Source organism: Xenopus tropicalis, chromosome 7 (genome assembly GCF_000004195.4).
Source record: "Xenopus tropicalis strain Nigerian chromosome 7, UCB_Xtro_10.0, whole genome shotgun sequence".
NCBI lineage: Eukaryota > Metazoa > Chordata > Amphibia > Anura > Pipidae > Xenopus > Xenopus tropicalis.
In genome coordinates, this window is record NC_030683.2 from 22,395,669 (window position 1) to 22,408,813 (window position 13,145).

General features: G+C 37.9%; 1 protein-coding gene across 19 annotated transcripts in view; it reads left to right on the forward strand.

The window, feature by feature from the left end:
- The window catches only part of ebf3 (EBF transcription factor 3), a 137,358-nt gene that overhangs the window by 91,616 nt on the left and 32,597 nt on the right, over positions 1-13,145 (forward strand). For 8 of the 19 annotated variants that reach the window (XM_031905717.1, XM_004915812.4, XM_002932648.5 and 5 more), the window contains exons 8-10: positions 169-313; positions 6,030-6,163; positions 6,664-6,790. In XM_031905717.1, the coding sequence (XP_031761577.1) occupies positions 169-313; positions 6,030-6,163; positions 6,664-6,790 (406 nt within the window). The remainder of the gene's footprint in view (positions 1-168; positions 314-6,029; positions 6,164-6,663; positions 6,791-13,145) is intronic. The other 11 variants (XM_031905720.1, XM_031905716.1, XM_002932649.5 and 8 more) reach the window with 3 other exon arrangements.

Sequence of the window (13,145 nt, forward strand, 5' to 3'; positions counted from 1 at the left end):
ATCAAACTGTTGAAATTTGTGTTCCTTGCTAGGAATTCCAACAGAATTCCCAATTTAATATCTGATAAATCTGCCCGTTCATAACTGAGTTCTAAGTAAATCACTGAAATAACCCAAACGCCACTTTACATAAACATTCTTGTTCTGTTTTTGTGTTTTTCTTTCCAGGTTGTTGTATCAACAACAGTCAATGTGGACGGCCATGTCCTGGCTGTCTCAGACAACATGTTTGTGCACAACAATTCCAAACATGGGAGGCGGGCGCGCCGTCTTGACCCCTCAGAAGGTACGGCCCCTTCTTATCTGGAAAATGGTAGGCACACATTTACATGTTTTTTTTTTTTTAATTTGCAATGATTTTTTTCACCATACTTTATTTTTTATACACGATTAGATCTACTTTCTCGCCTCAGTTCAACTGACCTAGCAGCCTTCTGATGATTCAACAGTTTTTAGCACGTGACAGAGCCAGCCTGACAAAATGATGTCATCTACCTCTAATTCTCATTTTCCCTTTTGTCTTCAGTCAAGAGCATTTTATTCACAACGTGTTTGTTAACCTGATCCCTTCATTTCAGCACCACTACCTTTTTTTATTTCCCACCTTCTGCTTTTTTTGCGCTATTATTTTGGTTTGATATTATTTTTTGCTGGATAAGAGGTACATTTTCTAAATGATTAACAAAAACATGACCCAATCTCCAAAGAATTTCTAATGAGGTCAGTTTCCTGTTGCTGGGCAGATAAAATGCAGATGGAAGGGTTAGAGTTTAGTCCGACAAAAGTGGAGGAGATTTACTTACTTTACTGGCAAATATGATCAAATCTGTGTATACTATTCTCTATTTATAAAGACAGATCTCCGGGACACAATTTGTTTGGCAGATCCTGACACAGCGACTTGTCTCTTTGAAAAGCAAAATAAATTTCCTAAATATTCTCTAACAATAAACACATTCTAAAATATACCATTTAAAATCTGGGATGACTCGAAGCCGTGGGATTCAGATATCAGAACTCAGCGCGCAGTTTATAATCTGCTCTGCTTCACAAAAATAAACTAATTTGTTTTTCTGCCATAATGACTGAGGTAAAGAAGAACAAAAATATAATAATTAGAGGTTGCCCTGAGCACAAGAGTCATTATAGCCTATGACGTATTGTTTATCCCTCTTATATGCACTGAAGGTAGGTGTATGTTTTGCCTAGCAACCAGGACTAATGAGGTTCACAATTAAGAAGGTTGAATCCTCTCCCCTAGTCGATTTCTTCCCTAGAGAGGCAAAACTGGCAACATTATAGGTTCAAGCAAGCATGTTCAGCCCTGTGGTGCTAGATTTTGGTAGTGGTCCAAATTCAGCCTCCTCTAATGAGCTATTATGATCTTTGCAAAACACAAGTATTTATATTTCTAAGCTGTATATAAAAATCTGACTCTAAGCAGAAACGGATTTGCAAAATAATGAATATTTAGTTTAGGAATATAGTGCATGTTGCAAAAATGATTTCTTTTTTCTCCCCAAAGGAGCGCAGTCTTTCCTTTTACTTTACTGCTGCAAGAATCAGTGCCAACCGATTCAGTTACACAACCAAACAAACATTTCCCATCAACAGTTTTGTGCAGTAAACGAGTCAACTTTAATCAAAGAGAACCCCATTTTGTAACGAGTGACACGGAATATAAATGAAAATATTAATTTTCATCCAAAAAAATATAAGGAAGATAATTAGGAGAATGGGGAAAACATCTTCTTGATTATCACACCCGTTGAATTATTGGATTTATGTAGTGCTTTGAGTTAGCAATCTGTTCTAAGTAGATCTAAACCCCTAAGTAATAATTGAAAAAAAATAAATATATATATATGTATAAAAACTGTAAAAATGTAACTTTAGCCAAAACATAGAAATCACTGATAATGTTTATTTTATGTTCTACAAAAGATATTCTTATCTTTATTTGCAAATTTGTACAAATAAAACCGCTCAAATGATGTTGTTTGTATAACATTGTTTGTTTTAATACAAATTCCAATAAAAATGTTTAAAAAGAAAGGAAAACATAGCTTTTATTTTAAACGAATTGTACAAAAAAATGTCCAATATCTTGGTCTTTATCAGGGCTTTTCTAATTGGAAATAAGGACCGACATGTTGGATTTTTTTTTGTATTATAGGTTCTAAATAAAAGCTATGTTTTATTAAAGATGTGTCAATGTAAAAACAGTTTTTGTATATTAAATTTGACTGTGCACTCAGTTTTATATGATTTTTGGATTTGAGTGCAGACACTCCAACGACTGATATATATATATATATATATATATATAAAGAGAAAGGGGGATTGATCAATGCACATTCCCTGGTCCCCTGTTTTTTTTGTCAATATACGCACTAGCATAGACAATTTACTTATGAAACAGGGGACCAGGGAATGTGCATTGATCAATCCCCCTTTCTTTTTGTATGCTTGTAGTTAATTTGGCCAGATCAGTCGCACTTCCAATGTATTTGTATACTTTATTTAGCCTTGGAGTGCTCCCACAACCTCTTTCTGTGTATTTATACCTATATATGTATATATGAAATTTCATGCAACTTTTCTGTCCTGGCACCTCATTATCCAATAATATAGTATATATTCATGCTCTCCTAGACTATTTTCCCTACTGTTGTGATAGAAGCTCGCCACTGATTATTTTTAGCATGCTAAATTATCTCCGTAGTTAAAAAAAAAAAAATCCAGGGAAAAAAAAAAGTGTGACTACTTAGCATCAAGCAAAATAGCCTAGATATATTATTTTCCTTGTCACTTTTTCTCAAAATGACTTACTAACACAGTGTAAACCTTAAGCAAGTTCCCCAGGCCTGCAGCACAGAAGTGATTTGCATGCCAAGTGCTTGTAATGTTGTTAGGTTTATGCAATAACGACAACTGAATCCAGGCTGCAGGGTTTTAGTGAGTTAAAGAGAACAGATGGCCTTAGGAGAGGTAAAAGGTATAATCCCATCAGCTGGAGTATCACCAGCCATCTGGACATTCTAAGCACAATTACAAGACATTTTAGCAGGCAGAACAAAGAAGGCTTCATGAGGCAAGATTAGGCCTGTTTGAGTGCCTCAATATTGTGAATTCGGGAAAAAAAAAGGTGACAAATGCTGTGATATTACTCCAGAGAGTTGGCTGATTAATCAAAACGGGTAGGAAAGGAGATGGAGGCTAATAAAATACCTGGAAAGATGGCAAAAAAATCAAATCAAATAAAAATAAATAAGCTGAAATCAAATGAAATGTTTAAGTAGAAAACGCAATTCTAGATTTAAAAAAGTGCAAAAATAAAAATTCAAAATAAAAAAATCACAGCTGGACTTAAACCTATATAACTTAAAATGTTTTTTTTTTCTACTTCATGAACAGTAGCCACCACTGAAAAAAATGAGGGAATCATGAATAAAATATGACAAATCTACTTGTAGTAGGTAATTAATGAACATCAAATGAGCAGGCGACACCTACTGGATATCAAAGATACTTCCTTATTAATTAGCCCAAACACACGGCTAATAGTTAGGTGCACTAGCATTTTAATGATATGGTTGGGGGGCATCCCCTGATCTAGATCTGGAGGAGATGGGAGCCAGGGAAGCAATAAATCTGCTTTCTGCTTTCACAACAGAATCGGGGGGAATGGAAACAAATGGTTGCCTTTTTTGTTATTCTAAAGCCATGATCATATCATCTGCTTAAGTGTATTGTGCGCGGATACCATTCTATTGCTAACACTGTCTGTGTAATTCATTTTACTATGGTTCCATTGAACACATGTTCCTTCTCTATATGTGCATTGAAATGTATTCAAATACGGGCAGAAGGGGGGTGGCTATTGGTACAGACGCAATACAAATTCCTAGACGATATGTGTTTTCACTGGGCCCCAGCTGCCAGACCGAAGCCTCCTGCGCAGGCAGTGGATTTTAGATTATTTTTTTTTTCTACCCCTTTTTCCACCTCCAAAGTAAATTTGTTTACTGTAATTTTTTTTTTTTTTGCGAATTATTTGCCATAATTGGCTGTGCTGATGAAGGTCACTCCCTGTGTGGAGACTTGTCAGTCTTTAGAGATCTGATCCTTTTCAAATGCTCTCCATGCAATTAAGAAAAGCAAATGTCATTCGGAAGCCTCAGAAATGAAAATTTGTATGAACTTATTAGCATGAAGTCAACAGCGCTAGTTAAGGGCAGGTTCCCAGTGTGTGCTCTGTTCCTCTGTTGCAGAGGGATATGCACGTGGAATAAGCAAATATAACCTCCACGAGTCCAACATTAAAGCAAACAAAGGAAGATGGCATGTCTGAAGTGCTCCAAACAACAATAGCTAATGGTGATTAACCAGGCTGATAAGAGAGTAGTGGCAGTTGACACCTTTGTAAAATCTCATGTAGAGAAGAATGCACATGTTTCTGTTCAGTGGATAAAAGCCACAACCTATTTATTTAATTATATGAAATTCTGATTTAGGAAAAATCCCATCAGGACATCCTTCTATTAGGAATGGTTGCTCAAGTAAAGGTGGCAATACAAGGGCATATTTAAGCTGCCAATTCAAGTCCTTTAGACTGATTCAGCAGCTTATCTGTCCATGTATGTGGCCCCCCGATGGCTCTACCTGACCGATATCTGGACAAAAAATAGGCCAGACAAATGAAAACATTTTATAGTCGGGCCACATTTTTTTTTGCTCTGACCAATCTCTATCATTGTAGTTTGATCATTTGGCCGTAGTGCCAAATGATCAAATTAGCCCAACATCGGCCACCTTAGGTGGACATATTAGGGAAAGGTCAGCTTATTTGGCAATTTTGCCAAATGAGCAAATCTTATAATGAGGTGAGGCCACCTTATCCCAATCAGCTGATGACTAGTCTTCCATGCGAAGAATCATTAAAGAAATTGGATATTGTTAATGAGTTTATTCACCTAAAACAGTCATGTTAATGTGGGTATAATAGCTTTTAGGTTGGTTGGGATAGGGACAGTCAATAACTATGGAACTGACCCGGCAGGTACATTAGAGAGTAGTGGAATTTACTTGCAATAGGGAAAGTGTATATTGTAGTATGTGCTCCTTTGCATGGAACTCACTTATACAAAAGACCTTCAAAGCCGGTAAAAAAGGTCTGTCAACACCATGTAAAAGAAGGGCTGATCAAAGAGGAGAACAAAGCGGTTCTCACACAGGCTGAGCAGCCTTCAGCCCAAGCCTCTCCACAGTTTTACTAGCTGCTGTGAGCCTGGAGTGACTGGTGCTGGCTTCTGCCGGCCGTATTCCAGAAGCGCCATTGTAATAACTCATGCAAATGTGTGGACTCTGGAGACAAAAGGAGGTCAAGTAAATGGCTCAGGGATTCATGTCGACAAACAATATTAGATGTAAAATGTGTACCTTTGACAGAAGTATTAATATAGAGCTTTTGATTTTTTTTCCCCGCCTTTCCCCAGAAAACTGAAAAGTAGTAATTATAGAGTGACAGAGGAAAATGAAGGTTTGAACTCAAGGCAAAAAGATCACTGATGGAAATAAAATAATAAAAAAGAACCCCAACCCAATTAACAGCTTACGGCAAATAATAATTCAGAACATTTGCTCTTCCATTTCCACTCAACAACCTTGTGATTGACTCCGCTTAGATCCGTACAGTAAAGCAGATAAATCGACATGCCACATTCACGCCATGCTTAATCATTTGTAATAGCCATATTTGCTTTGACATGTAATTCGTTGTATTAGGCCATTTTTCAGGCTGACTAGTAATCAGTTTTTGGCCCTTGCTTTATAATACATGCAACAGTTTTCTTTAAATACATTTCCATGCTGACTTTATGCATTTTTTTTTTATTGCTTCACAAAGAAACCATGCCTTTGTTTTCTGCTATTTTGAATATGATTTGTCATTGACATTGAGTTGTAGTAACCAAAACAATATGAAAAGTTGCATATGCTTAAATTTTCTTTTCTTTTTTTTGTGCAAGTAGCTACCCCCTGCATAAAAGCGATCAGCCCTAGCGAAGGATGGACAACCGGCGGAGCGACGGTGATCATTATAGGCGATAACTTCTTTGATGGCTTACAAGTGGTTTTTGGAACCATGTTGGTGTGGAGCGAGGTAAGGAGATACGGCTAGTGGGAGTTTATACCCTGTTTGATTTAAACAAGCTTCCAATAATCTATTGAGAACTGGTATCTAGGGAAACAATCTATTTATCCATGAATTCACAACCCCAGATAGATTGGACATCAGCAGGTAGAGCTGAGACACAACTAGGACCTCTAGTGGAAAACATGTTGCCAGAGGTCTTTGTGCCCAATTGATCAATTAGTGTGAAGCGTTACTAGAAGCAGGCGTTGTAGACATATGGTGGCAATTTTCATATGAATGATGCCCCATGGCTTTTCCTGCAAACCAAATTCAGGAATCATTTGCAGACTTTCCCCCCAGCATACTGTAGAGCTAGCGAGAGTATCCTGAAGCCTAATGTTGATGGTACAAGGGAAGTTCATTTTAGTAATTGAAGGCAATTGCTTTTAATAAGTTATATCTCTTTGCTCCTGATTCTAAGTTTATTATGTGATACTTATAGCTGATTTTTGTGTCTATACTTGTAGCTGATAACACCCCATGCCATCAGAGTTCAGACCCCACCAAGGCACATTCCTGGCGTTGTTGAAGTAACTCTTTCCTACAAGTCAAAGCAGTTCTGTAAAGGTGCTCCCGGCCGATTTGTCTATACCGGTAAGTTACCAAGTTTTATAAGCATTAGAGTCAATATGTTAAGTTATTATCACACTGTGTCAACACATGAAGAAAATAGAAATGTTCTATAGACATTTGGGTCAGTGTTGTCCAATTATAAAAAAAGTAATAAATTATATTTCTCTTGTCGAACAGTGGCAACATAGGCATAGTGTTACATTTTATAGTGCTTCATGGTGGCTCAATGGTTAGCTCTTCTACCCTGCAGTGGTGGAGTCCTGAATTTGATTGGTACTTTCTGCAAGGAGTTTGTATGTTTCCCTTGAGTGTGCCAGACTTTCCTCCCAAACCCTTAAACATACAGGCCGCATAATCAGCTCTTGATTTTTTTTTATCAAGCTGACACTCGTGCGTTTTGTGAATATTATATTGATATTGAGTTTCATAGTCTTTACCTAAAGTTAATGACCATCAATTTGCCTGTGGCGCCCTTGGATTCCTGTTTTAAATGGCCATCATTTAATTCAACTGGTCTTGAACAGAAGTTACTATTGGCCAATGACATTGCGTTGGAGGTCAGTAGTAAAGTTGTAAAGAGGTCTCACCTCCCTTGTATTGGTTCATGGTCTCAACTGTAGACCTGTTCAGTTCGGCTATTCGTGTGTGTTACCATATTTCACACAATACGACAACCATTAAGAAATATTAAACTCACCATTTTTTATCAATATTGGTTATTCCTGTGTGCCTATGCCTACTCTTGGCTATAACTGCTCCTTTATGATCTGGCCAAACTTACAGTGATATCAGGCACATTTGTCCATTAGGCCACACACCCAAGTTTATCCGGTGGTGAAAAACTATTGGTTGTAGGGAGGCATTTTTGATGGATTGTAAGAACCAATGCAAAATCTCCACATACAGAAACACATTATGTTTAATAATATCTTTATATCATTATTTATTTCATCTCTTACTATTTCCAATAATCAGAATTTCCAAAAGGGTTAGTGTGCCTTTAAGCCGTACGTATACAGGCATCTATATGAACTTGACTGCTCACGCGTTTCATAAATCACCTAAATATAATTTTTGCCAATTACTGTCATAGTGTGTTATTTCTTTGGGAGAAAAATGCCCGCGCACTTGACTTTATTTGGAAAGGAGAAACAAATAATGTGGACTGTTAAAAGGGTAGGGCCAGGTATAACCGGCATCTGTTTCCTATCAGCGCATAACTGTGCTCTCAGTCTGACTTTGTTCACTAACATTTAACCTTCTCAGCATGAGCTGTGGCATAGGGCAACAAGACCTCGAGATAATGAAACAAGAGAGGAGGGTGATAACCAGGCACGGTCTAAAGTACTTCAATTTGGAGTGTTCAGTAAATACAAGCTGAATAAGGTACCCTTTATTTTTAAAAGGTCTTCACAGTAACAAATACCGACTGCACGGCTTCTCATTATGTTAAGAAAGGACAGCCCTCAACTAGCCATCCAGTATTGCTTACTCCTTTTCCCAACAATTATAAAGATACAATTACCTTGGGAGAATGTGGCAGTTCAGTTGATTAGCACGGTAAATTAAAAGAATGAGTCACAAATGACATGTCCAGCTCCTTTCTACCAGTCCTTTGTATTCCCAGTGTACCTCACCCTGTTGTAAGAAGGTCAGAAATTAGAGAGAGATAACAATTTTCAAGCAGCTAGCACTTAGGAGAAGAATTAACAATCATTCTGTATGTAATTGCCAGTTAATAGTAAATTGGCTTCTAGATGGTAGCGAACAAGCTACAATACACTGGTACTTAGATAACATTATATTCATCTCGGAATTTTTACAGCATGCAAATCATGCACAAAATGTGATTTTTGTTTAAAGGTTCATTACAGCCGGTGAAATATTATACCGCTAGATCCTGCTTAAGCCTTTATGGCAGTTCTTTTTCACTGGCAAAATTGTTTCTCTATTGTCAAAATACATAAAAATCTCAGATTTTTTTTTTTTTTTTAGATAAAAAATGTTATTGCAGTGTTAACATTGCACAGGGTTAAGGCTTGTCATTTATATATAAAGGGTTTATTAGGTTTTTGTAGGATTGAAAACATTTGTAAATAATGACTAAAAAGGCAGGTTGGAATATTAACATATACTGAAAAGTTTCATGGATTAGAAGAATTTTGGATGGACGGAGCCATTAGTTCATTATGCCCGAAATGTTCTTTTGAACAATTTGATCTGATGATCTTTGCATAGTGTCTCTACCTTGCAAACCATTCAACATCCCCTAAGGTCTCCTGAAAAGTATTCCAAGACCCCTAAATGTTCCTGTAGAGCAATGCCTCCCTCAATGCCCCTTAAGAGCATTACACTTGCCTTTACTACCTTTATCTATTACAGCCCCTAAGTGCTCTTACATATAACTGCCCAATACCTTGCAGAGCATTAACAAAGGTGGCTATATACGGGCAGGTTTAAGTTGCCAATTCAGGCCCTTCAGACCAAATTGGCATATTATCTTCTATGTATGGGGCCTTCCAACAAGCCTACCCGACCGATATCTGGCCAAATATCAGGCAGATATCCATTGGGCAGGTTTGATTTTCCCACCAGGTTGAGGACTGCATCGGCCCTAGGGCCAAAGGATTGGATTAGCTCAATAGCACCCACCTTCGTTAAGCATATCAGGGGGAAGATCTGCTCGTTTGGAGAGTTTGTTCAGGCAGTAACACTAGAGCCAACTGGGACATTTGTCTGTACCCGAGCAGGCCAGCCTGATACTGGTTGTGTTACTGTTAATGTAAAGCCTCAAACCAGTTCCAAAGTTCACCATTGCGGCATCAAATTTCCTAAAATTCCATAGTGTAATTTGATAGAAACGTTGTAATAGTGTGGACAAGGTGTAAGGTTTTAAAGTTTAAATGGAACCACGTATTTTTTGCCTATTTAGCTTACATATTCATCAGTAGTTACCTGATCACATCTAGTACACTAATGTATATATTCCTTATGGATCTCTCCAGTATTGCTTTGTCTTCTAGCGCAGTGCATGGATAGGGTTATTTTTCAAGTAGCTGTAGCTGCCAACAGTTGATCTTTAGTCCTAACCCAATTACTTTCCAGAGTCTCCTTCGGAGGTGATGATAGATTTAACAGAGGATGAATTTCCCAGGAACAAGGCAGCTCGTGCATATATGCATTCATTGTGCACATGGCTTTCCCTAACATCACTGGTTTGTAGTATTTTATTTTTTAAGTTGGGGAGGTAAACACACATGTACTGCCAGTAGTTGTAAAGTGTAATTCCCAGCATCGTCAAAAAAGCAAATGGTTCCCCCGAGATAGGGAAGGCTGTAATGTGCTAGAGTAGCTTTGTCCTACTAGAGGCACACAGGCTAGATGTGGCTTGTCAAGAGCTTATTACAGTCCCAGCCTGTAGGACATCATGACTTTATCATAATCCTTCCCTTAACATGTGGTATAGAGGATAAACGGCTAGAGAGCAGGATGCTAGAGGGTAGTTAATTCAGTATTGTTGGTCTATCTTTGGAATTTTAGGAAAGGGCCATAATAAAATTAAAGTCATGCAAGTAATGAGTTACACTCGACAATAAATGACACACAAAGCACAGATCTGATACCGCTTGGGAAACATGAGAACTAACCAGTTTAACAATCTTTTGTATGCATTCAAATGTGTTTCAGTCAATGATACACACCATTTAGAGTCAATATCCTCTTACCATTGCAGCCAAGACAAACTACCTGTCTTCTAGGTCAGTGCTCTTTAAACAAATAACTTCTACTCACAATGGCTACTAATTACGGTCTACCCATCATATCATTTACTACAGTATGCTACTGTTGCACAACTCATAAGTGTCGCCCGTACTCCCTTGATTCTTTATCTGTGGCCAAGGTGTGTAGAACCAGGTTCCGTGATAGGACAGAGAAAACATACGCCCTGAGTTCCCTGCATAGACAGGTATAAAGGGCTTATTATTGTATATGTATAGCATATACATCAGGCATGTACATATCTTGTATAATTAATTGAATCCCCAACACACACATACAGATTGGGGCCCCAGACTTCCTGAATGGCTACTGTTCCCTAACCCAACATAAATGTTGACTCACAGTGGGATGCGTCCTGTTGATTCTGCCTGCCACTGTCAAAGCATATCAGAAATATCAGAATTAAAGTTACACTCCCATTTGTAGCTGTTTGCAATTCCATCAAACTCTATTTCAAGGTGCCCCATTCATTTTAGAATCTACTTTAGCAGCATAAGAAGTGCCAGGGGGCCCCATGATAGCAACTTCCTGAGCTTGGAGTTGGAATCTACAACAGTTGACATTGCTCCGTAGACAAATGCTTTGATCTTGTTCATGTCATTATCTGTATGTGGCATCCTTTCCTCTTTCTGTTCTTCCGCAGCAGTTTGTAAATGTTGCTTGTTAGTTTCTCCATTGGTTATACATTGATCATGCTGACAATGATATTAGTTGTCGACATGAAATATAAATGAATTGATACCCTTTGTATCCAGGCTCCCTTAATTGGAGCAACAGAAGGGGACACAGCTTGACAATTAAAAGTATCAGTGATTGAACCTAGTTAAATACCTCCGTTTCATATATCTTATCGTCAGTATATTGCGTGGCATAGAGGACGTGCTTTACAATTAATGGTTCGACAACTTTGGATTTTATATTTTGTACCTTCTCCCTCTGCGCCTCCAAGGAGGTCTGAGGAATAAGACATACCATTTGTGCTATTGCACAAGCAGACGATTTGTCTTAATCAGTGACACCCATTTACCAGAATTGCTTAAAATGAACTATACCTCATATAGAAATCGCACATTGCCAGCGTTCCATTCATCATCGGAAAATTGAGGGCCAGTAAACTTTGGCGTTCCTCCGGCGGGATCGTAGACATGCATCAAAATGTTAAAAATGATTGGTGAGAGAGGATTGTCTGCCATTTATCAAGGAAAGGAAACATTATTTGCTAATTTCCCGAGCAAGACGGTGACAGGGTACTTCGTCTCTGCACCCATAGTGACCAGCATGGCCTTTTTGTTATTAGTAGAAGTCAAGCGCTTTTTTGCTGCTGCTAACAAGATACATTTGTCTATCATCAGAGAATACTTTATTTTATTTCTAGCCGCCCCCCATTCTGCCCCCCCCCCCCAACCATATGGCAGCAACCAAAAGGCTCTCTCTGTATGTTTCATAATAGGTTGTTTATTGTATTTTTTTTGTAAGTTGTGGTAACTCTGGACAGAAGAGAAACAGATAAATCAACAACTTCCCAAGTCAAGGTGACGGTATTGACTCGGCTGCACCAAAACTGACATAGAGTAGACAGTAATTTATCTTAAAGAAAAAAAAAAGGACAAAGGGTCATATATGTTTCAATCAATAGGAGCTGAATTTTTTTTTTTGGGGGGGGGTCTATAAAAATAAATAATGAAATCTTATAGTTCCAAATAAACTATCAAATATATGTATGTTCTAAATACAAAATAAAACCTCTACAGTCTGCTTCAAAATACGCTTCAAGAGAATTAGGAGCTTTTAGTGTTCAGAAAGGCAGGAAAGCAAAAATAACTCTATTATTATGGACACATTAAGGAGCCATAACATGATCATGTTACCTTATGTTCTGAAAAATAATTAAGAAAGAAAGGAAAAAAAAAAAGCACCACTCAGCATAGAACAGACCCCCTGCTGTTTTGTTTCATGACTGGTATGCAGTTTACAAGGAGGTAATTTACCATTGGGCTTTATGGTAAAGACATTAAATTGTTCCAATTTTATTTTACTACACAATGTTTAGATTTACATAGGCAATCATTTTGTTAATGAGGCTTTTAGTTGGATTTGTGGCATATTCAGATTTTACAAATATTAAATGGGATATTTACTTTATTACAGTGACATAAAATGGACAGACACGTGGTTTATTTTGCCTTGTGTTCGTTGCTCATAATTCCTGAGTAAGTGTAAACGGGGGTAATTACCAAGGAAAGTAGCAGCTAGCCCAATGAATCGTTTTGAGAAGAGTTTTTATTTTAATATAGAAAGATAGCCTTGTTTAGCTAGGCCACCAAGTGAGTGGATCTTTGCTAGTTTTGGCCACCTTGGTGCGCTCGGGGAGATAGTTGGTCACATGGGTCACTTGAGGCAGTTCTTGGTTAATGGTCCTGGTTAATGCTCAGTATATAGTTACATAGTTTGATAGTTGATAGTTGAAAAAAGACCAGAGCCCATCAAGTTCAACCCTTCCAGGTAAACCCAGCACACACAAACCCATACTGACCTATCTATCCACTCACATACAGACCCATACTGACCTATCTATACACTCACATACAGACCCACA